Consider the following 24,362-nt stretch of genomic DNA (forward strand, 5'->3'; position numbering starts at 1 on the left):
CCAATAGGAGTAAACCAATTTATTTCTTGGAGTATCCATCACTATCGTAAACAAAGCGGGAACGGATTGCAGACAAAATGGCGGATGAGGAGACTCCAGAGTCTTCATCTGAGCATAAGCTTTCTGAGTGCAGCAACGAGGAGGAGGGGGCGGTGTGTCCGGACTCCACGTCGTCAGCATGTCCGGAAGAGGATCCGTACAAAATCATCGCTGCCATTGACTTCGGAACCACCTTCAGCGGGTACGCCTACGCCCTTACATCAAATAAGGACAATATCTACACAAACCGCAACTGGGGCCAAACGCAGGGATTCCTTCTACAGAAAACACCCACGTGCCTTCTGCTGAAACCCAGCGGAGAGTTTGCGGCTTTTGGATTTGAAGCGGTGTCCAAATACAACGATCTAACTGAGGAAGAAGCGGCGGAGCATTACTACTTTGATCGCTTCAAGATGAAACTGTATGATAACAAGGTGAGGTGCTATGTTTGGTTCAAGTCTTTTTATAAAATATTCCAAGAAATTTTAAATGAATATATATACATGTCATATCTTTCTGAAATAAGTTTTTAGGTGTTCGATAGGTTTGTTATTTGGACTCAGCCTCCAACATGTTTTAATGCATCAAGTTTTTTCATTTCATTTAGATTCTAAACACCGAAATAGTACTCCAAGACGTAAATGGCAAAGAACAGTTAGCAGTAGATGTTTTCAGCCAGTCACTTCACTTTATGAAGGGGCACCTGTTGCGCCACTTGGCGGGAGCCATGGGGTACCAACCGGAGGCGGAAACCATCAGATGGGTCATCACGGTCCCCGCAATATGGGATGAGAATGCCAAACAGTTTATGCGAGAAGCAGCATACAAGGTCCATAAATTTCAAGTCTTTCCAAATCAAAATGAAATCATTACAGCTTGATTTGTGAAGACAGTCTACAGTAAACTTAAGACAGAATGTATACTTGTATAAATACAGTACTCTGAATGCTTCATTAAATTAATAGCAGTTTATGAATAGGTAGATTAACAGTTGATTTCTGTAATTTTATGCGTAACAACTGGTTTTTTTCATTTTAGTGATCAAAAGTTGATTAGTCTTATTTTTTTTAGGGGGAAAGTGGATTCGATGGTTGTTGTAATTTTCAACTAATTTACTTTTAACTATCTTTACCTACTAAGAGCGCTGTGTAAAGATACGAGAAAATATTCAATTTTTACAGCTTATACATGTGTACTTGGATTTTTCTTTACTAAACAATAGGTAATAGTTATGAAACATGTATCTATAATTTTCAGGTTGGTCTGATGGGTAATTTGTCGACCACTTAGCCTCCTTAATAATTGATACTAGTATGTTGTATACCATAAGGCAGTCTAAAGTGAAAGCACACTGTAACCATGTAGTACCTAGTGCTCTGAATCGTCACAATTAGTTATTGGTTAAGTATACGTGTTGGTTTGTTATATTACAGGGAGAGTTGATCGACAACGTCCATAGTAACCAGCTCCTGATTGCCCTTGAACCTGAAGCAGCGTCCTTGACCTGTAGAACTATACAGACCAACAGCTTCACTGATAACCGAGAAAACCAAACCGCCAAACCCACCTTCGAACCGGGAACCAAATACATCGTAGTGGATGCTGGAGGTTTGTTGTGTTTCAAACTTTGTGTTAAAGCATTTCTTTAAACACTTATATCCAGTACAATTACAATATCAAAACTAATCCAATATACATTAGTATTTAATAAATTCTAACAAATTGTCTGCATGTTTCATTTTTAAAATTTATTTTACTATTTTTTTTTCTTTAAAAAGGGGGGTACTATTGATATCGTTGCTCATAAGGTCAGAAAAGATGGCAGAATTCGCGAGCTTTTCCGAGCCACTGGAGGGGCATGGGGAGGAACAGTTATAGATCAGCAATTTATCAATCTTTTGTTCCGCATATTCGGGGAGGAATTTATAAACGAATTCCATGCCCAATTTCCAAAAGACTATGTAGAATTACTACAAGATTTTGAAATCAAGAAACGCGGCGAGAGTGATAGCGTAAGAGTTTCGCTTCCATATAATTTTTGTAATTTTTCATATGATGAAAAATCAGTCCAGAACTGCATAAAAGATTACACCCAAAAATCGGGAAATTCGGTGAAGTTTTCCTCGGGTAAACTCGTGCTGTCGTCCGAAATAGTGGACTCGCTCTTTAAGGATCCACTGGGTCAAATTAACGACCACATCGAGAATCTACTGAAGCGTCCAAAGCTCCGCGATCTTAACTATATTTTTCTAGTTGGTGGATTCGCAGAATCTGTCAGATTACAGTCTTCCATAAAGAAAGCGTTCAGTGAAAGAGTTACCGTTCTTGTGCCCGAGGATGCAAGCCTGGCTGTGGTGAAGGGGGCCGTGGCGTTCGGATGCGATCCCAGTTCCATTTGCCAGAGGATATGTCGCTACACCTACGGAGTCGGGTCTTATCTGCCTTTTGAGGACGGAAAACACCGAGACGATCTGAAAGTCGTCTCAGACGAACTGGTCCTTTGCAAGAACATACTCCAAGTCTGGGCGGAGTGCGGAGAGGTGATCGGTCATAACGAGGTTTGGCGGGAAACCTACACACCCATCATCACGAACCAGAGGGGGATTATATTCGAGTTTTTCAAGTCGTCCAAGAAGAACGTGCAGTACACGGACGAGGAGGGGGTGGAGAAGTGTGGCTGCCTGGTGGTGGAGATGCCGGACATGACCGGGGACATGGAACGCGCGGTCGACCTTGAGGTCATCTTTGGGGGCACCGAGATCAAGGTCGTCGGATATGATCATACCAGCAAGACTCACCGGGAGACGTACATAGACTTCCTGACCGCATGAAGACTCGCTGTATCAGTGTGTGTATATAATCTCATTCATATACAAAACCGGATTCTAAGCTTACAATGTACAAGTATCTGTTAACCGTGTCTGCATTACCTGAACTGTTTACGCATACACCAGATGTGTTCATAACAAATCTTGTTTTTAAACTGTACTTGTAATTGGGTTTCATTCACGCAATACCGGTATATTCTGCTGACCAGTTTGACATACAAATTCTCTTTAAGCCTTACAAAATTCTGCTTTCATCAGAATAAACAAACAATAAAAAATTGGAAAATACTTATGTATTTATTAGCAAAAATATATAATATGCTTTGACATTTCTTGTGGTAACAAGTTTGTCCTAGCGTGTAATGTGAGATAGCAGATACAATGAATATAGCGAAGTACAAGGCTACAGAGAAACGAGAAATACAGAGAGGTGAGAGAGAGTGGTCAGGACACTCACTGACCCCTATGCTTGACTGTCGATTTTGAGCTCAATATTTATCTTAATGTACTTTAACAACAACAACAACCAAAATAAGAAAACAAAATTATCAAGTTCATGTAACTACACTGAAAAAATAAAAAAGAACTAAAAAATGTAAACAATTAACTCCAACAAAAAATATAACCAAACAACTGTCAACGTGTGTTAGTATTACACCACACGAGGTTATCCCTTGTCTAGTATATTGCAGCTGTATCCTGACTAGATGAATCTAATGCGAAGACTGGTCTACTGGTCAAAACATGGAAGACACAAGATTAACAAGGATATTAAGTGAAGAGCACTACATGTACTGGGTTTCTACTAAAAGACAGCGTTCTAAACTACATTCTAAAGTACATATGATCTGAAGTACAGAATTATGACATTGCACAAATTGCGGACATGAAATGGTATTTTTTCCCCCCAAAAAAAATTAATTGCACACAACTGTAAATTTGCACTTGAATAGCTATGAAACAATAACATGTTTTCTAGAGCCAAGGTCAATCCAGTAAAATGGCTTTGTCAGCACAAATATGTTTTGTTTATGAGTCAGAGATTCTTGAATTGTCAGTCCGACAGCATTATAGAGTTACCTTTCTTGTTTCATTTTAAGACAAGTTTGAGAGTTTTGAAGCGAACACCAAAACATACATATAAGCATAGGATGAGTAATACAGAAATTATGGTGAAAAAAATCATTATTTAAGTATTAATAAAGAAAAAAAAGTACATGTCAATATCATTTTACAGTATTAACATCTGCAACAGTTTTAACTGGACACAATTTTTTTTAAAAACCTACATCATGCATTCATCGTTTATTCACCGATTTGTAAACAGTTGGTCTTGTGATCACTAAATACATAAGCTACAGGCGGCTGCTGTTCTATACAGTGTAGCCCATGGTGGTGTTCCCCTGTCTACTTGTCACCAGAGGCCTTCTCCAGGGCAATATCTACAGACAGAAACAGAACTTAATCAACATCTACAAACAGTTCAAACTTGGGCCTAATTTATGTTAACATTTTTTCATAATTTTTTTCATAAATAGTACTAATATGTCTTTCAATTTCCTATATTGAAACATATAATCAAGGAATGGTACTAAACTCTAGACAAAACACTAGTACAGTCAAACTTCATTATCTCGAACTATATGGGGCTGATGAAAAACTTCGAGATATCCGAATATTTGAGATATCGAGGGTAAAATACTTTAAAAATAGGTGGTTTGGACTTCACTTCAACATATCCATTGTATTCGAGATATCGGTGTTCGAGATATCGAAGTTTAACTGTAGTTGCATTACTTAAGTTTCAGACTTGTTTGAATTTCTTTAAAACAACATTATAGTTTTGTCCTATAGTAAATATTCAGCCCATGTGATGACTACTGGTAATGAATGATAATAAAGTAACTTTAATATTAAATATCAAGGTAAAAAAATTATAACATGTTTATTACTTATATGTATTTTTGTATTAAGTGTGACAAATAAATAATTGACTATTTCTTAAAACTTACTTAATTACACAAATAGGATAAGTGAAGTCAAGGTCCTATGAAAGGCCAATATAAATAGACTACACTGATGCACTTTAAAAGTCATTAGTATGATAAAAATATCTTGAGCACTTTCAGCACAGGGACTTAATGTTAAAAACATCCCTTTTATCGGTAGATAATTTGCAACACTTAATTATCAAAGTACTTAGCCAAGGATATGTTTTAAATGTTAATTGCCTCTCATAAAATTCAAATTCATACAGAAGGGGCTAATATTTTTCCATCAGGTGGTTTATCCTAGCTGTCTCCCCACCCATCAGAGGTGTGTTCAGAAGAGTTGGTGTTTGCAAGTGCTTGTCAAAATTCCCAATACCTGTAACAATGTTTGTCAAGCACTCTCAAGTACCTGCTCTGCTGAACACACCTTGGTTTTTTCAGTACATACCCTCTTTAGACGGCAGTCTTTCTCTGATTTGGGTCTCTGCATGTTTCAGGTCATCTTTCTTGAAATTTTCAATGCCTTTTATATGTTGTTCTATTTTTTTCTCCATTTGAATAGCTGCAATAACGAGAGCTTTTACACTTCAGGACTTGGTCTTTATGTTTATATAGATACTTATATTTTGGTTAGATGTTTAGAGTTAAGCTGAGTGCTCTATGCTGCATATTTATTACATTAGATTCGTTAAATGTTAATAAACAACCCATACTACATATATTCTAAATCAGGATACATACAGGTTACTGCTTGCACACATTTATTAGTACATGCTTAATTTTTTTTAAACAAAGTACATTCATATCTGTATTATCAGAGTGCATTATAAATTCATGAGTAACATACGGTGGGAAAAAACAAAACAATTATATCAAGTCTATATCATGGCTGCTGAACATGAAGACAAAAAAAGACAGTTAAAAATGGTGGTCAGTCCAATCTACAGATTAGATCTCTAGATCCATGTAAGTAAGCACATCTACAGTACAGCGCTAAGCTAACCTTCAGCAGGGGGAAGAGGGTTTTTCTCTTGTGTGTTGGCGTGTGAGAGTTTGGATTTGTCAAAGTCTGAAATTTCTGATCGTAATTCAACTTCTTTCTTTTCCTGACCAATAACTGCAGAATGGAGAAGCAAATCCTCAGCATGCAATTTGTAAGCACATACAAGATAAAGCACAGGGTTTAAAACATATATGACTAAATGGTTCTCATTAATACAGGAATTTAGGAACTATATTTAACAGTTTGATCTAACGCAACCTCATGATCAATTTTTTCCTTATATTCTAATTCATAAGGAAATAAAATTTACCCAGTGAGAATTGAATGTGATTCTTTACAAATATGTCAAAATATCTTTCAATATGACACCTAAACAGATTAAAGGTTTTGTTAGAGAGTGGGAAGTAGGGAAGCAAATTTTGAACACATGTATACACAATGGAAAAACCATGTACTTCATTGAAAAAAAATTTAATTACTATTGTTAAAATATCTTCCAAATGTGCTCTCACCAAAAGAATCATTATTATTGATGCTGCAGAATGCATTAGATGTGGAAAGTAAAATCAGAGATTTTTAACAGATTCTTTTTCTTAACTGAAAAAATCATTAAGGCATAAGTTTGCTGAGAGTCAGTGTAAAGCAATGGTACCAAAACCTGCTTAAACCTTCTTGTGGTGGCAATGGGTTTTTTTCCTGAGTTTCAATAGGAGCAAGTTGTGCTTTGTCAAACTCATGTATTGACAAGCGAAACTCTTTTTCCTTCTTTTCTAGTCCAATAACTACCAAACATAAACATGCAATATAAACATCACGTACATACAATGCTAACTCCGGTATTCTGAAAGAATCTGGGCATGCTCAACTTTTTTCACCCCTTAACAACATCAACAAATTATTATGGAAAACATAATACACAAGGAAAATCATGCAAACATGTACATAACAGAGTGAGTTGACACAATCATACATATAAAACATACCGTATATCCGGTAATTTTCGCGGTGATCTAATTTTCGCTTTTTTTTGGCAATCTCTTTCAAATCGCAAAATATTGAAAACGCAGAAATTATATCTTGTATTATTTTCTATAAGACACTTTTAAAATCACAAAAAATGACTGACGCAAATTAAAAATGCTATATATTTTCCCAATTTTCGCAAATTTTGTGACACGCAAAAAAAAACCAGACATACGGTATAAAATGGTATTTTCCTCTACAGAAATCTGGATATACAAAAAGCTAATACATAGAAAAACTAAAATAAAGACAGATTGTTATCATTTGTTATCATTTCTTCTTGAGAGTTTTATTTCTTCTCAAATTTGACATCTGACATAGGGGATGGTTTTCTTGTGTAAATAATCTGAGAATAGGATCTACTTCCTTTTGGACTGATCTGGGTCATAAGATTGACTTGTGAAACACATGGCTGTTAATATACTGATATTTAATACATTCAGTCAGATTCTGTTTCAGTATTTGGGACACATGTAACCTGACATCCAGTTTTAATAAAAGTTTTTATATGTGCATAGCTTTAATTTCATCATTTACATACATATAGTTTGTATTTGACAAAAGAATATCATTAGGGAAAAGATGAACTCTATATGGTATTGTACAAGAATCCTTGCACATACACAAAAAATTGCCTAAAACACTCTAAAAAGGAAATAATTTTAGTTCAATGAATTGGTAACAATTTTTGTTAAGCTTGGCCTTAAAACTAATGAAGAAATTCTATCAGTGACTGGGACACGCATCTGTTACAAAATTTTAATCAGCAGGTTGTAGTGTAGGCTGAAACTGTTTCTCTCTATCTAATTCAATTAGATTACAGCCTCTTGGAATGAGGTTAAAGATGTTTGAAGTCCAGAACACTATCCAAGCAACTTAAATTATGTTTAAAGCCTTTTGTTGCCAAGCATGTACCGATAATATACTTAAGATTTATATAATGTAAAATTATAACTATGTTTTTAAAAGCATGTGTAAATCATGTTATTTTGGAAAATTTAAAAACCATGTCTTGCTATTCTAATGGAGATCTTTAGTTACCGTTCATTAATTTTGTGACTGTAGCAATGGGGGGGGGGGGGGGGGGGGTGTGAAGATTAGAGAAGAAGAGTTATGAGGATAAAGTCCGACCTGTGGCATCAGGGAGGGGGTTTTTCTCCTCCGTTTTCACATGCTTCAGGTTGCCTTTCTCAAACTCTGTCAGAGATTTCCTAATGTTCACCTCCCTCTTCTCCTGTTGGATGGCTGTAACATAGAAACTAAGAATCAAAGGACTGCACCTCTCCACGGTTACTCTGATCTTGGAATCATTTATATTTCTTGTGTAAAATTAATTTATCAAAGTTACATTATCACTGATAACATTAATTAGATAGACTCAGTACGAATTTAACCAAATGTTTGTAGAAAGAAATCATTATCTGTTTTACATTTCTTGCAAATTAAGACCTTAAAAATTTGTTTATAATAAACTTTATATTTCATGCTAATAAATAAAATAAAATTTTTCTAAGTAATCTTTCTTTTCCAGCGGAGATGAAGATAAAGTGATGCTTTAAGGAGACTGTTGCATAAGACAAATTGATAAATAAAAAGTACAAATAAATTTTTTCATCAAAATAACCAGAATAATCCTGTTTCAAATCCAGAGTAAACTGGTGTTTGGTCTACTCCTTAATTGTGAATGAATGACATTCATTGTCCTATATTCAGTTTCCCAACTACACAAGTTTACTGTCATCTGTCTTGTCATTTGTGACCATTAACATAAGTTTGATCAACAACACAGGCAATATGGTGGTTTGTGGTGGAGTGAAATCACCATCAGAGAGGCTACATTGTCATAGTTCATACTTCCTATCACTGCTAATAGGTTTCCTATCCTTGACGGTTGACTTAAGTGAATGAAATGACAAATTCTCAACCACAACATTGATCATCAATCCTGTTACATTCGGTGGTCATAACTCGTTACTGGATTAACACACTAAGCCAAAGACTCTCTAGAAATCAGTTTCGAACCATTAAGTGTCAGTTACATCAACAAAATATTATTTATTTATCAAGTCCTTAATATGAACTATGCTTAAATTTTAAACACATTATTTTATCATTTTGACCAATCACTTCTGCAGTAATGTATCCCTGGTTTGTTTATTTTGTTGGTTTTAACATAAAAAACAAAACAATACCTAGAAAAAAAAAATAACAAAATTGAAATAAATTTGTATTCAGAATATTCCTACAGGTGGGATTGTGTTGGGATTTCTAAAATACAGGAAAAAATTGTTCCAAAATAGAAAAGAAAAACAAGCGAGGAAATGTGCAACAAAATGAAATATAGCTCTAGTAAATAAAAATAAATTGCATAGCTCAGCATGGCACTAAACAGGAAATATAAACCAAAAAAAGAAAGTTTATGAACATGAGAATATCTATGATATAACTAAAGATAAAGTATATATTTTTGACACATACATGTATTGTTCAATATATAAAAAATATCATATAAATTTTATTTCTTTTACTTCTGAAATATGGATATATAACTGAGAGCTTGAAACTTAAAAAAAAAATAAACATTTCCATATATATTGCTACTGTCATAAGTACTACATTTCTTAAGAGACTTTCCCCCTTTAGAAAGAAATCTGAGAGAGAGGCTCAGAGGTCAGCATGCTTCAGAGTGAGGCTACCTTCTGAACTGGGGAGAGAGATTTTCTCCTCTGTGTTTGCCCGTCGTAACTTGGACCTGGGAAAGCTCACTATTTCTTTTTTAACCTCTTGTTCCTGTTTTTCCTTGACAATGTCTACATTGGGGGAAATTGCTATGTAGTGATGACATGATTTTTATGCAAATAATATTAATCTAAAAATCAGATTATATTGCAGCTCAAAACTTCAGAGGATCAAAATTTACAAGTTTTTAAAGCTTATTCTTTCCCATTTTTTAAATATCTGCTTCATATTCAAAAAAAGAGAACATGAGGTTGTGATATATTATATCATATAGACAGACATTTTGAAGCAAAGTGACATGGGCTATGTAAGCAGACGGAGAGATCTTGCCTTCAAGACAATATGAAGAAGCTTATACCATATTATTTTTGTGTTGACACCTTAATACCACAAATTATAAGATTTCTTATACTCTTACAGAGCTAGGCCCCTGTTTTCATGTACCATTATCAAGCAATGTGTACTTGGTTCCCTGCCTGTGTGATCCTCTTGGTGATAGTCCTGGTTATCTCCATAAATAACCTATGCATACTGCTCAGAGACCATAGAAGATATCAGGCAAAGTTATAAAGGCTTGGTACATAATGTGAAATGATTATATTAATCATTTTATAGCACTTATCAGTGTGTAAAGCAGTGTGTTCGACTTGCGCTGGGACAAATAGGTCTAGATGAAGTCAATAAACATTTATTGTCCCAAAACAAAGTCACAATACAAAATGTGACACTGCAGACTAATCAATATCTCCTAGACAGGGTGTTAATGTCCAGATCATATTAACAAAGCCTGCTCATCATATAGCAAACAGTAACTACCAACATGAATGATAAATGGTGTCAGAGATGTAATGAACCTATCAAGTGCTTCATTACAATATATATCAGGATGGATCACGTTTATTTCTATGTTAGTGATGGGAGCCTACCGTCTTTGTCAGGGAGGGGGTTCTTTTCCTCAGTCCTCTGGTGCCTAAGCTGATCCTTGTCAAACTGCTCTATCCCACTCTTCAGTTCCTCCTCTGTTTTCTCCTGGGCGATGGCTGCAACAAGAAAAGCATTTGTGTGTGAACTCATGATGATCGGAAGTTTATAATCATTTAATGCTGAATCAAAATCAGGAGTCCAGCATAAATTAATGCTGTAATATGATCAAAAGTCCAGCATCATTCAATGTTGTATCAATGTCAGAAGTCCAGCATTCAATATTGTATCAATGTCAGAAGTCCAGCATAATTCAATATTGTATCAATGTCAGAAGTACAGCATCATTAGATGTTAAAAATAAGAGGTCCAATATGAAATAATGTTGTAATCTAGCTCCAAATAATGCTGGTTTTCTGCTGTAACAACATTAAGAGTCCAGCATCAATTAATGCTGCAACAAGATTAAAAGTCCAGCATAATTAATCAGGAGTCCAGCATCAATGAATGCTAAAAACAATAACTGAAGGTTAAGTGGAGGTCAAGTGTAAACGGTTAGATTAATCAAAAGGCTGTTAGCAAATACATACCAGTACAAGCAATTATTACTGGTACAAACTTGGAAACCAATAAATAAATAGATTATTCTGTCTAAATAAAATGCAAATAAACACAGGTGAATCAGACAGGTGTGACTTTGCTCTAGGTTGTAAATAACACAGGTAATACACATATTGAGTCAGTTGTGAATCATTGCTCTTTGCTCTTCATTATAATGCATAAATAAATGCAGATTTAGTAATTTACAATAAAGACATTTCATTAATATTAACCAACTTCTGTAGACCTGTCCAGCAATGGCTGTGAATCATTCATCTTTGACAATATATCTTTCATGTCAACATCAGCGGTTACAGTATTTCAAAATGTTAACATTACAAAAAAAAAAGTTTTACAATTTAATGATAAAGTACATTGTAACAGCCGTCACAGGCTGCTGTACTTTATTTCTGAGCCGATCAATGTCCACAGTGAATCTTTCTCTGTTTAATAAAGCATAAACTGAGAAATGTTCATAAGGTCAATGTGCTAGATATGTTTTATTCTTGAATATCATAGTCCACCGAGTTAATATAGGAATATAAAACTATTCCCTTTACATCTATAAAAACACCCCAAACCACTATAAACACTCTAGGGAAGAACCAAACTGTCTACATCTTCAGTTTACTATGGTGAGATTTGTGACACAATTCGTAATCCAGATATATTTGATGCTGGCCGTCCACTACAACTTCCTCCCCATCAGATTACTGTCATTAAGAAGTCAATGACGCATTGTGTAATCAGCTTATCTGGAGGAGATTGTGGCTTCTTCACCAAGTCTTTAGTCATCTCAAAATGAAACTTATATCCTCTCAAAGTAATGTCCTTGACTTTGGATGAGTTTTGTCGAGTTACCAAAAGTGAAAACACATTTCATAATTATCAAGCAAAGTACTGTTCTTGAAGAGATAGTCAGGTTTTGTCAAATTGGAAAACAAGGTTCTGTGTCGTGACAAAAACTATCGATATATAAATCTAATCCATCTGTGATGCAGAAAAAAAGGAAGGGGACTTCAACTAATCTTTGCTGTTTTAAAATGATCATATCTTTGTTTTAAGTGTAATCTAGAGAGGTCGCTTAAGTTGAATACAAAAAGTAAATTTGTTACTGATATAGTATAGTAGTACATGTATACTATAAGAAAGTTTTTATGAATTAGAACGAACTGGCAGAGTATTTTCTTGGAGTGTACAAAATTGAAAGGTATAAAATGTAATCTCCGTACCATTTGGTTAAAGGAATTTCAGTAAGAGTGGATGGAGGAGGGGTGTCTAGATATCTTGAATTACACTAAAGTGACCCATCTATAGCAAGTCTGCACATATTCTGGTGCTAATAATATTATCCCAATAGTAAAATCTCTACTGGAATGATAAGCTCTCCCCAATATGTATATCACGCGATAGGTAACATTTTTCAGTAGAAGAGCTTGTGAAATATTAGGTAGAGATCTTTTTTTTATGATCATGGTGGAACAACAATGTATTTGGTGTTACTAACTCAGGTGTTAGTCACATTTTCTTGTAAGTACAACAAGTGAAATCCCTAGTGAAAAATAAGTTCTCACTAATGTTATGGTGTGATGTATTAACTGTTAATAAGTAAGGTTTTAGTGATGTTATTTCAGTAGTACAGCTAAATCTCTAGTACTTCTTTCATGGTTGTACAAGCTGGGATGTTAGTGAAGCTACTGACATTCTGAGACACCTACTAATGATGTCGGGAAGGACCACTTTCTCCAGAGGTTCTGTGGGCCGTAGTTCAGTGCGGAGAAACTCACTAATGCTGTTTAAATGACGCTCTCGGTTTTTTTCCTCCAGTAACACTACAAATATTTCAGCAAGCAAGCAGAAAATAAAGCTGTTGAAGCAAACCTTGAATGCAACATGCTATTTCAGGAACACAAAGCAAGATTGTTATATTGAATGTTAAACATGCAATTTACCAATATCTGCAATCAAATAAGAAAAGCTTTCATTTTTATACTAAATCCAGTCATAGTTTAATACATGAGTCACACGGATTCCAACTTTTCCTTGCACTTCATAGTAAACAATACCAAACTTGATAAACATGCTGCACCACTTATGAGAAAACATTCCTCTCTTGCCTGAAATGGTTTTAATTAAGCTTTCTTTCGAACTATGTAATTTTTTGCTGTTTTTTTTTCTGGGAGGACTTAAACTTTTCTACTTCCTTTTACATATATTTTTTTCTTATTAAGCAATTTCTGATTCAACAATCAGCTTTTTTTTTTTTTTTTTTGTTGAATCATTTGGATTTCATCCAATCTTTTTACATGGGAAATTGGCCATTGATAAACTTGATACATAAATTAAAACCTAATATAAACAATGAATACAGTTCTGGCATTTACTGAAAAATAGCCTTGAGCATTTCTGCTGAATTTCTTAAATTCCTCAAAATTTGTTATTACCGGTATTAAAAAAAAATTTGTTCGAGAAAACTATGCAATAAGGAAATGTATAACAGCATGCGAACACCATATATATTGTTTTAAAATGTTTTTCTCTGTGTAAACACTAGATGAGATAAGGAGGAAGGAGAGAGAGAAGGAGAGAAAGAAAGATCCAATACAAACAAGAATGAACAATTCTCAAAATAATATATGTATATAAATTGGTACATGCATAGTATAGAAATGTAAAGAAAATAGTCCAAATTCAGGACATTTGGATATAGTGTAATATGAGCTTGAGTATATGTCTTGCTGTCTATTAAAGTTTGAACAGGACATTAAAAGAAAGAGGGAAGTTGATAATGCGCTCAAATTAAGGTGTCTGAGTATTAAAAAAAAACTTTGTAAAGTTCCGGGATATATTATCCAACACTGCAGAGTATCACACAGTTAGTTGCCATGACTACACTCACTACAGAGGTCATGAACTCACTGCTGGAGTCGGGGAGCATGACCCGCTCCTTGGTTCGAGTATGCTGTAGCTGCCCAGCATTGAAGGCTTCCACGTTCTGTAAGAGTTCTAGGTGATGCCTCTCCTGCTGCACGTCTACAGAGAATGGCACAGAGATCAATGGCAGTATGTCTATTCTTCTGCAATGTGAACATAGCTCACAGATACCCTAGCTAGCTAGCCAGCTAGACATTGAAACATGGAGGAATGAAACTGAGAATACCCATTACAGGTTAGCTCACAGATATCATGAAGCTAGCTAGCTAGACAATGAAAGATGGCAGAATGCAATTGTGAATACCTAGAATAGGTTCCCTCTGACACAGATACACTGTAGCTAGCTAGCTGTACATTGAAAGATGATGGAATACAACTAGAAATAGCCAGCATTATCAAACATTCATTGGTTGGGCAAATTTTAAAATGCCATCAGGAATATCATACATATTCTACCAATTTGTACTCACATTAGCTCCAGGCAACAGATACCATTCTAACATTACTAAAAATACAAATATAGCTTCACAGAAATGAATATCATATTGATCCATATTTTTGCTAGTTTAAGAATCTTTGAGTTAATGTTAAATATAATACCTAGTCTGCACCCGTCAAAATCTCTTATAAGATAGATGGACAAAATATTAAGACAATTATTTCCATTATCTGACCCAAGGTAATTGACATTTAATCATGAATACCTCCCTAACGACAATAGTTTCTGTACTGAAGTTTTAATTTCATGCTTTGATGTTATTGACATTTTCAGTACATGTACTTACCGTATAACGGGTATTTTCTGCGGTTGTTTATTTTCTGCGGTATTTTGCGGATAAGAAAAATCCGCAAAAATTCAAAACGCAAAATATTCTTTAAAAAAAATCCCTAATTTTGAGACTATTTAAAATACAATCGATAATTTTCAAACGTGATCAGTCCGTTATTAGTGGGCTCTGCGTCGTATTTCACACCTAATTATCTCATGTTACCTGTGCGATATCAATTATAGCTGAAGAGATCGATATAAGGACTGTGTGTTTAGTCGAGTATGAAATAAAAATGATCTAAGAAAAGTTCACAAGCAGTATATTTAGTAGACTTGTAAAACATTTGAGAGTAACAGTAGACGTATTTTTTCCCACGGGGTCATAATTCCGCGGAATTACAATATCAATTTAATCCGCGGGTAAAAAATTACGCGGATTCTTTGACTGAAAAATAAATCATTTGAATAATAATTATTAAATTTAGTTCCGAACGATTTTCATTACCTAGAGTTTGGACTAAAATTGTGAAAACTGTTCACAGTGAACAGTTATTATCGGTTGTGCACTTGTCGGTAGTCATTACTTAGCGGTCAAGATGTTACGACGCTGGCTAAAATTGTCTTGTGATCTTTATTAACTGTCAATTTATGGGTTCACATGTCGTTTAAATTATGAGTTGATCAGTTTTATCCATTAAAAGTCAGAGCACAAAGGGATCTAAAAATTGCAGTAAAAACACGGGTCTTAGCGTGTAGTTAATTGGGTCATTGCTTGGGGCTATTTGTCGTCTGACACGTGTCGTTATCTCAAGCTGGGAGAAGTTTAAATTTCGTAAATTTACGGAAAATTCAAATCTTTAGGAGATTAAATTTTTTATAATGTGAATATTAAATACAAATTTGTTTGACAGTTTTTATAGATAAAAACGATATACATTGGGTACACGTATATGCAAGTGTTCTATAATATAGTAACTTCCGATTATCCTTATTCATGTAATGCAATTTCAAAATTTCATTCCAAAGTGCACTTTAAGTACACTGGGAAAAAATTCCGCAGAAAATTTGTGCCCGCGTTCATAGCGTAAATTAATACCACGCGGACAAACGTACGTCAACAGTAGTTCTCATTCACCTTGAACACGGTAAGAATGTCGATTTTAAGATATGTAAAGCGCGGAAAATCCGGTAAACATATGTATTTATTTTTTTTTTGCGGTCTAATGTAACCGCAGAAATTGAAAACGCAGAATATAATTTGATACTTTTTAGGGGTTAAACCGCAAAAATTTCAAGCCGCAGAAAATACCCGTTATACGGTATTAATACGGTATATTTTTGGCCATTACTTCACCATTTGATATTAATCATAAACATGAGAATACTTTTCCACAAATAATGTTGAATGTTTCAAATTTTTATTGTACAGTGCAAGATGTCCAATCCAAAGAACATTGTGTCTTATCTGATTTTCTCTATTCAGTGACCATTAATTGTATTGGAGACCAGGTATATTAACCATAGCTTGAGTTTTTATTGCCCTTGAAATGATAGTTTCTGTCAAGCATGAAATGACTGAATGAGGGCATCCATTGTCATCACATTGCCACTTTTCTATTCTCAAATTTCACTGTACTGTGTAGGGATCATTTCACTGGTAAGCCGACAATAGCCAGACTACGTACAAATATGTAGAACTATGTATATATAAATACACAGCACACCCTCTCCACTCACAATCGCAGGCCATGGCGCTTATTCATATCTGGAATATTTGCCATATTTGTACTTGAAACTCGAGGCACTTACAGGATGTGAAGCAGTGTTAATTCTTTCCTCTTCAGCCTTCACATCCTTGATAAATCAGTTCACTTTTGATGCAGTAGTTTTTTACTTACGACAGTATTCCTTACAATGTTAAACACCTAGCTTTCCTAACCTCAATTTTTCATAAATTGATATTATCAGTACATGTGTATAACCCATTTTCTGACAATTAAATGATGACACTGTCTGTAACATGCATTGGATTTAAATAGTGTAAAATATCCAGGTAAACTGTCTGTTTTGAGATCTGAGGGAGAGGAGTGGGCAGAGGAAGACATTAAACTGTCAAGAGGGTCACTGATTTAAACTGTTTGGTCTGGGGAGCAATAACCTAGGACTTTCCAAACACAAAATGGGTTGAGGTACATGTAATAACAGATAAGCAGAAAGTATTAATACCTGGTTTATAATCTGAGTATAGCCTTACATTGATGTGTCTATAGTCATTATTTAATCAAACCCTCTCCCCACCTGCTGCTTCTCTGACTATCATCTTAACCAACCTCTTCAAACATTTACTCCATTTGCTTCCTTGATATTTTATTTTTTCCCCTAATCCTATATCATGTATATTATCATGTACTTATAAATATCAGGCCTGAATCAGGATGCTACACATCATAAAGCTGTTTTATCAAACAGGAAAACCATGAAAGACATGAGCCCTGATCTTCTCATGTCAGCTCAAGTAGAATGATTAAAAATATTGATCCCTTCTCTTTCAGTTATACAATCCCATCATAACAAAGGTTCTCATCATATCTAAGCAAATGTCACCAAATATTATTTGATGTAAACAGACTTTTTTTAAGTTTTACAATGATAATAATTGAATATTAATCCTCTAGCATTGTCTAATGTCCTTTTGATTGCAACAAATAAAAAAGTACATATATCTTTTATCCATAAAAAGTAGACCCTCAATGATCTATTGATTGGGAATCACTGACCAATGTACATGGTCAAGTCCATCATAACACCTGGCTAGGTAGGGGGTTAATGTGGAGAGACAGAGGTGCTGTCCATCACCTTTACACCTGCATGGTGTAATGAACCATCCCCCTGACAGCCAGGTGAGACACTCCATTGATCCAGGTAAAAAGCCCAATATTTTCAGCTCTACCTAGCTCAGGTGAAAACTCCTCCATCACAATCCTTCTTTTATGCCCATGCAATCCTAACTTTGAGATAAACTAGTCTGCAATCTACAATTATTACTCATTAAACATTTGCCTGGGATGGTAAATTTTTCTGTCCATGACATTTTACTCCGCCTCCTGAATACCGTTACGTAACCATCAAGTAATGCAGTTTAGCTAGCTAATCATGTCTGGCTAATCTCCTTGAACAGCCAAAAATATCTGATTGAAAAAGCACCAGAAGGCTGGAAAATATCGAAAACAACCTGTCTGGATCCAGGCGGATCACACACTACCAAAAATAAGAGAGTTTAAATGTACATCTTTTACCCAAACATTGGTCTTTAGATTTAAGTTATAAATGTGGAGAACAAGATTACATACATGATAATATATAATGCATTACATGGGACACTGAACAAGTGGTGGTGAGAGTTTTAGTGAAATAGTAGAAACAGCTTACCTTCTGCCGAGGGGAGGGGGTTCTTTTCTTCAGTTTTGACGTGGGTCAAGTTGTGTTCAGCACATACATCTTTCAGCAGTTCTGGGGCTACTTTAGTTGCCATCTCTGTTATTCAACTATTGACAACAAAAATCTACGTTAGTTTGTACAGCCTTCCCACGCCTTACTAATATGTACTACAACCTTATACTTCCTGTCCCTAACTTCCACACAATAGTGCTGACTTACTCACAAAACACAAAATGAACAGATTTTGTACACACACTACACCGAGAGCAATTAATACTTCCTCGAGGTAAATCAACTTGTGTATTCGTCACCGGTAATATAACAAACTGGATTTTGACAGCAGATGTAAATTAATGATTACGAATAAAATGTATGGGAGATCTGATTCATAATCAATATATGAAGTATATTATATGAAACTAAAGTGTATCTTTTCATGTTCCATGATCAAAATACATTGCCCCTTTTCCTTCCTTTTACAAATATTTGACTTTACAAAAATTGTAAGTTACACTTGAAGTGACTTCCCAATTTTTCAAATAAAAACAGGAAATTTCCTTAAAATAGAGAAAAATCAAACAAAAACCTATAGAGAAAACCTTCAAATATACTTACATTATAAGATGAGAGCAGAACATCAAATGAAAACAATTCCAAAGTAGTTATCTTAATAACAAAATTCTTCCACAGAGTTGAGCAATTTTTTTCTCTGTGAACCCACTGAAATGATGTTGTTTACTGTCCACATACAGGATATGGGTCACAATGCAGGTGAGTCAATGGGGCCCACCAGGGGGATAGTCATATCAATAGTTTGAAGACACAACATACTATAGACTCATCTGCCTAATTAAATCACCCACAGAATATAACAATGATTTAAATGTTAAAATTCCATTTATGACTTACAGAGCATGCTTGTTTAGGTCAACCTATGCTTTGGTGGATGTCAAGAATAGGTTCTCAAAATAGAAATTCTTTATCAATGTTACCAAAAAACAAAATTGATGGATTATTAAAGCAGGTACAGGTAGCTGTAAAGCTGTTCTTTAAAGTTCAATCACAACATAAAACGCATTTACCTGACTCTGTGTTTGCGTCTATTTAATTCTGTAATAACTCATTGATTTTACAGCCGAATTTTAAAATTGAGCGTAGAACTTTGCCAAATATCAGGAATTTTGAATTTAATAACGTACATGTATATAAATCTAATTATAACATTGATCACAATATGATGTAAGGACTTTTAAATAATTAGAGTTGTTAATTAATTAATAATCTAATCGCTTAATTAATAATAAAAATACTTTACATGCAAGATTTAGGCACTTGTTCAACTCATGATGACCTTGCAATTAGATAATGAAATTACAGCTGCTGAAATTTTAGCCAGAAATTTGAAAATATGTTTCTTTTTTGCACAGAACCATAAAACTCAAATGGGTCTTTTGCAGTAAACAAAACCGTGTTGGAATGCATGTTATCAAGAAACATGTCAAGGCTTATGTGTTATTTGGTCTGCACATTTACCTAATCTTAAATCATCCTTCTGCAGAATTTATTTATGTTCACATTTGAAATTGCTATAGTATATAATGAAATGGTCATAATTTTAATACATATACAGTTAGATCTACCTACACTACAGATATATGATAATATGCTATGGCAATCATTTATCAATTACTATACTTGCATCTTTATTAATGTAAAAGTCAAATTTTGATATGATATTGTAGGCTCAAAGAACCCCCCCCCCCCCCCCCCCCCACTGTGGATGACATTTACTCTGTAAATACCCACTTACTTAAAGTTAACCCTACCTATAAACAACAGGATAAACAACTCAATAAATGCCGGTAGTATTGTTATAGTACATGAAGAGAGGAATTAACAGAGATTTCATCAAGGAGACGATGATGCAACTTCCCACCAAAGGAAATCTCAATAGAACACTAGCATATATACCTAACATACCCTGTACTTATTACATGCTATGTCAAAATTCAAAATGTCATTTTCATTACAATGTCACACATTGTTTAAAGTCACACATGTATGACAAACATTTTAAATGAATGCAAAATCTTAGCTGTAATGATTATGTATCCTGATTAATTGCACAAAGTTTGAAGACAAACAGAGACAAAGAAGTGTCCTAACAATAGACAGATACGACCAGCTCAGTCCATTTAGTCTTCTCATTAAACAAAGTTAGGTTTGAATCATGGATCATTTTACTTATAAATGAAAATTTATGCAACACAGAAAAACACAAAAGCAAAATCATGCAATGACATTGGTTTAACTCTCTATGTACTAATGACCGTTTCCTTATACTCTTGTTCCCTCTATTACTCAACATCCATCATCATACAACAGAGCTATCAAAACAAATTCAAACATTTTCCACCAGCCCTTACCCATTTAAAATAATATTTAAAAATTTAATGCTTCAATACACAACAACATTCATTAACATTAAAACATCTACCCATTCCTGTCAATCAATCAATATTTTCACCAGAGACATTGTTTTTTACTATTGTGCTATTCCTAAACAGTGTTAAACTCTTTTATTTTGATTATATACTCCTATAGAAGCTTGTAAATTTGATAACCATCAAACTTTTACAAACATAAAAACACTTTGTTGGAACAACCTTTTGATTTTAATATTCTTTTTATAACCTTTAAGACAATGAACATTTATTTGTAAAAAAAAAAGTTGAATTGAGGAAAAAATGTAACAACAAAACAAACATGTAATAGTTATGATGTACAATGGCGTTGGATCAATTCTTGCAAAGTACTATTTCTCTGAACTACATTGTATCAACATCAGGATTAATATCCACGCCTAAAATTATGCGGTAGCTTTAACAACTTCTTTTCGAAAATAAGTCATTGGTTAACATTGTTTTCATACAGTTTAATCATATCAATTTCTTACTACCAGGTATGTACAGCATATGAACATAGAATTCTAAATACTGTGGATCATTTTTATTTGTGTGGGTCAATGTTTGTGAGTAGCTAAAATTTTCCTGGTTTGTAGGGACTTAATTTCATAAGTACACAAATGATTATGATGATTCCACAGTAAGCCCGAAGCAGTGAAATTACAAATTTGAACCTGGATCAGAGATTGAGAGAACATGTAAATTAGGATTTACATTTTACAATATTTTATGTTTAGATGTCTTCATGTCAGATACATAAATTGGACATTGTGTGTCCCAAGTTATTGCTTCCATCACTTTTTGAATGATTTTTAACTAAAATAAACAAACCTGTCATTGAATTACAATTCACATTGATAAAATGGAAAAAATCAAAGATTTCTTCATCGATACAACATCTGCTTTTAACTGAAAATTTCAACGTAATCCTACCGATACTCTAATGTCTTTTGCACTGCAAAATCCCCATAGATCATTTATTTTGGTCTGTGTTGTTTACCATGAAGCGGAAGAAGGGGCATTTCAAAACAGATGATCTGGACTTTTTTCATTCTAGTTAATGGATGTAGTTTGGACACAAAGGTATTTATGATTATCAACATATTACGCAAAAAGCGATAGTTCTAAGCAGAATGGACAGTCGAATATACAGTATGCAGGGAAATATTTGCTTCATTTTATTATTGCCCCTTTCACCTCTTTGTCAGCTGGCAAATTTAAGACTGGGTGAATTTTAATGTCACAAATGATCTCTATCTAAGCACAACTTCGTCTGGGTGTATTCAAGAGGGGCGAAACTATTTGCAAGTGAAAAAGAGCAGAAGTTACATGAGGCGAAAATAACCTTGTATACGGTAAATCATTTATTAACACTTTAAGAAAATAAATGGTCAAATAAGTACTGTAAACCTTGGGCATTTCTGAGATGTATCCAAAAATCAAAACAAGGGGATTTGCAAGGAAAAGTATGTGAGGCTATAGGCCTATATGCCTATCCAGTAAAGAGAATAAAAAGGTGGGGTGTGGCATATTTGCATTCGGTTGCACTTGTATGTCCGCTTTATTTATTATTGGTATTTTTTATCATTCGAATGCCAATATATACTCTCTTGAAGTTTTAAAGGATAAGTATATTGTTTAAGGTGGTATGGGACACTTCCATGTTGTGACAGGTTGTTTATCGAAATAAACAATAGCATGAAGTATAATTATATAGGTAAGTAGTTTCTTTCCCAAAATTGCTACTTAGCAGCGTAGTGCAGTGGTTTAGAGGGTTGATTACAAATCTGTAAGTCATGAGTTCGAATCCTGCTGGGGCTTTTACAATTTTTATCTCTTCAAATATTATTAAAAGTTATTTTTTGGTTAAATATTGTAAAATTTGAACATTTTAAACCGGTGAAAGTATTTCAATTATAATTACTTTAATCCACATTAATATAGACAGATGTCCCATACCATCGTAATAGAAATACAGTGAATTATTTCACTTTGTAAATCCCGCCCCAAGGCGCGGCAAAGTTATGCTGCTTGTGACGAAGTTGTTTACACAAAACCATGTTTTGTAAAGAATTCAAATTAGAGAGCATTTAAAGATTATATTATGGTTAAAGGTTTTATAAATAAACTTTAGATCACCACTTTATCCATAAATTTCTTGCAGATTTACTGACATTACCTTTTTACGATGTTTTTAACTTTTCCGTATCTTTCACTCGCTACTTCCTATATGCGCCTATACAGCAGTGATGGTCTGTATCATCTAAAGGCTTGAGGTGATTTTGGCGCGGTGTTTAAACGCCCCACTTCGCTAATCAACGTCTGGTGAACCTAAATTCAAAAGAAACTGTCAGAATTCAAGCCCCAAATCATTAGATTATCTAATAATCTGATGCATGTATATCTTAATTCATGTATCAGTTTTTCCAATACCATTGTTGTAATGTCATAAAAGATTAGCGTTTTATTAAAATCAGAGAAGGGGGGGGGATAAATCTTCTGCCTCCTGCCACTGTGTGCCTGCTACCAGATACATAAATAAAATTTATTTATAACATGTTATTTATGTCTCTGCTGCTACTTGTGGATTATCATGGGAAATAAATTTACTCTATTTTTTTAATGGAGATAATATAAATGTATGCATGTTTTCTCTGTTGAACTTGTAAAGGATATATGTCTTTCTTTTCCTATTGAAAAATAGCTAGCTCCGACTTTGGCCACGAGTTTACTGACTTATAAGGACTATTATCTGAATATTTTCCTTTAAAACGTTCAATTGCTGGGATGCAAAACGATGTATATAATGTATAGTGGGTCATCACCTTAAATACTTGTTGATTGAAATTAGTTTGTATTCCATTAAACATTAGACTATTACAAAAATATGGAGCACAGACCCACTTTAGAAATAAGATACACTAAAATTCTAAAAAGTGGCACTAATTGATGATTTTATTACGCATACACTAGTTCAAATTTAATCAATATATGCTCCATATGTATTGGAACTACGTACATGTATTAAGGATTACAAATCGATCGCTGCAGTGTTAAATAAACCTCGTTTTGAGCGAACTTTGAAAGAATGATCAGGTTTGTTGATATTTACAGAATCTTATCTGTCCTAATAAAGGTTTTCACCCGCCTTATTCACACATCTTCTTCTGCTACACACTGAGTCATTTGAATAATTATGTTATCCTTCTTAAGGGAAAAAAATTGTCAACATGGAAGTTATATCGCCTAAAATTGCGCAAATGCTGCAATTAAAAGAAGCATATTTCTGAAAAATTGTCAATTCTTTAATGAGCGTTAAAAACATTTTTCTGTTGTGTTGACAGTTTATAATTCTTTCTCTTGAACAATACCATTTAAGCCACTTCAAGAAAATATTGGACGGTCACTTATGGCACGCCAAATCACAAAAATAAAAAAAATAAAAATAATTTCACATTTGATAAATTAGGTTTATCGAATGGTAACTATAGTTTATGAACCGCAAACTATAGTTAACGATTCGTTAACTATAGTTTTCATCTATAAAACTATATTCAACGGTCGTAAACTCTAGTTAACGAATGATAATCTAAGTTTATCTGTCTGCAAAGA

The 24,362-nt window shown here is 34.1% G+C and overlaps 2 protein-coding genes across 10 annotated transcripts; one reads left to right on the top strand and one right to left on the bottom strand.

Moving 5' to 3' along the window:
* The first annotated feature begins 64 nt into the window (after positions 1 to 64).
* LOC128191637 (heat shock 70 kDa protein 12A-like) lies at positions 65 to 3,773 on the top strand. Its single transcript, XM_052863812.1, has 4 exons — positions 65 to 473; positions 647 to 868; positions 1,473 to 1,646; positions 1,818 to 3,773. The coding sequence occupies exons 1-4, from the start codon at positions 78 to 80 to the stop codon at positions 2,868 to 2,870; spliced, it is 1,845 nt and encodes a 614-aa protein (XP_052719772.1). The 5' UTR covers positions 65 to 77; the 3' UTR covers positions 2,871 to 3,773.
* Positions 3,146 to 23,059, bottom strand: LOC128191639 (microtubule-associated protein 1B-like). Of its 9 annotated transcripts, none has more exons than XM_052863815.1 (11): positions 22,930 to 23,059; positions 18,277 to 18,392; positions 14,064 to 14,177; positions 12,863 to 12,976; positions 10,550 to 10,663; positions 9,581 to 9,694; positions 8,016 to 8,129; positions 6,530 to 6,643; positions 5,862 to 5,975; positions 5,307 to 5,420; positions 3,146 to 4,309 (listed from the first exon to the last, which is right to left on the bottom strand). In XM_052863815.1, exons 2-11 carry the CDS (start codon positions 18,377 to 18,379, stop codon positions 4,275 to 4,277), a joined length of 1,050 nt encoding a protein of 349 aa, XP_052719775.1. In that variant the 5' UTR covers positions 18,380 to 18,392; positions 22,930 to 23,059; the 3' UTR covers positions 3,146 to 4,274. The 9 variants fall into 9 exon arrangements, with proteins under 9 accessions (XP_052719775.1, XP_052719774.1, XP_052719780.1 ...); XM_052863814.1 differs by lacking the exon at positions 22,930 to 23,059 and adding an exon at positions 18,901 to 19,072; XM_052863820.1 differs by lacking the exon at positions 14,064 to 14,177 and having other exon boundaries at positions 22,930 to 23,058.
* Positions 23,060 to 24,362: the final 1,303 nt, after the last annotated feature.

The sequence above is a fragment of the Crassostrea angulata genome, chromosome 7 (genome assembly GCF_025612915.1).
Source record: "Crassostrea angulata isolate pt1a10 chromosome 7, ASM2561291v2, whole genome shotgun sequence".
Lineage (NCBI taxonomy): Eukaryota > Metazoa > Mollusca > Bivalvia > Ostreida > Ostreidae > Magallana > Magallana angulata.

Excerpts from the sequence above, each read along its gene's own strand:
- LOC128191637 (XM_052863812.1), top strand. The coding sequence starts at position 78 with ATGGCGGATGAGGAGACTCCAGAGTCTTCATCTGAGCATAAGCTTTCT. Across the intron at positions 474-646 it reads TGAAACTGTATGATAACAAG|ATTCTAAACACCGAAATAGT; the intron begins GTGAGGTGCTAT and ends CATTTCATTTAG. Across the intron at positions 1,647-1,817 it reads ACATCGTAGTGGATGCTGGA|GGGGGTACTATTGATATCGT; the intron begins GGTTTGTTGTGT and ends TTCTTTAAAAAG.
- LOC128191639 (XM_052863815.1), bottom strand. The coding sequence starts at position 18,379 with ATGGCAACTAAAGTAGCCCCAGAACTGCTGAAAGATGTATGTGCTGAA. Across the intron at positions 9,695-10,549 it reads CCCCCTCCCTGACAAAGACG|ACATTGTCAAGGAAAAACAG; the intron begins GTAGGCTCCCAT and ends CCCCCAATGTAG. Across the intron at positions 4,310-5,306 it reads AAGACTGCCGTCTAAAGAGG|ATATTGCCCTGGAGAAGGCC; the intron begins GTATGTACTGAA and ends TTCTGTCTGTAG.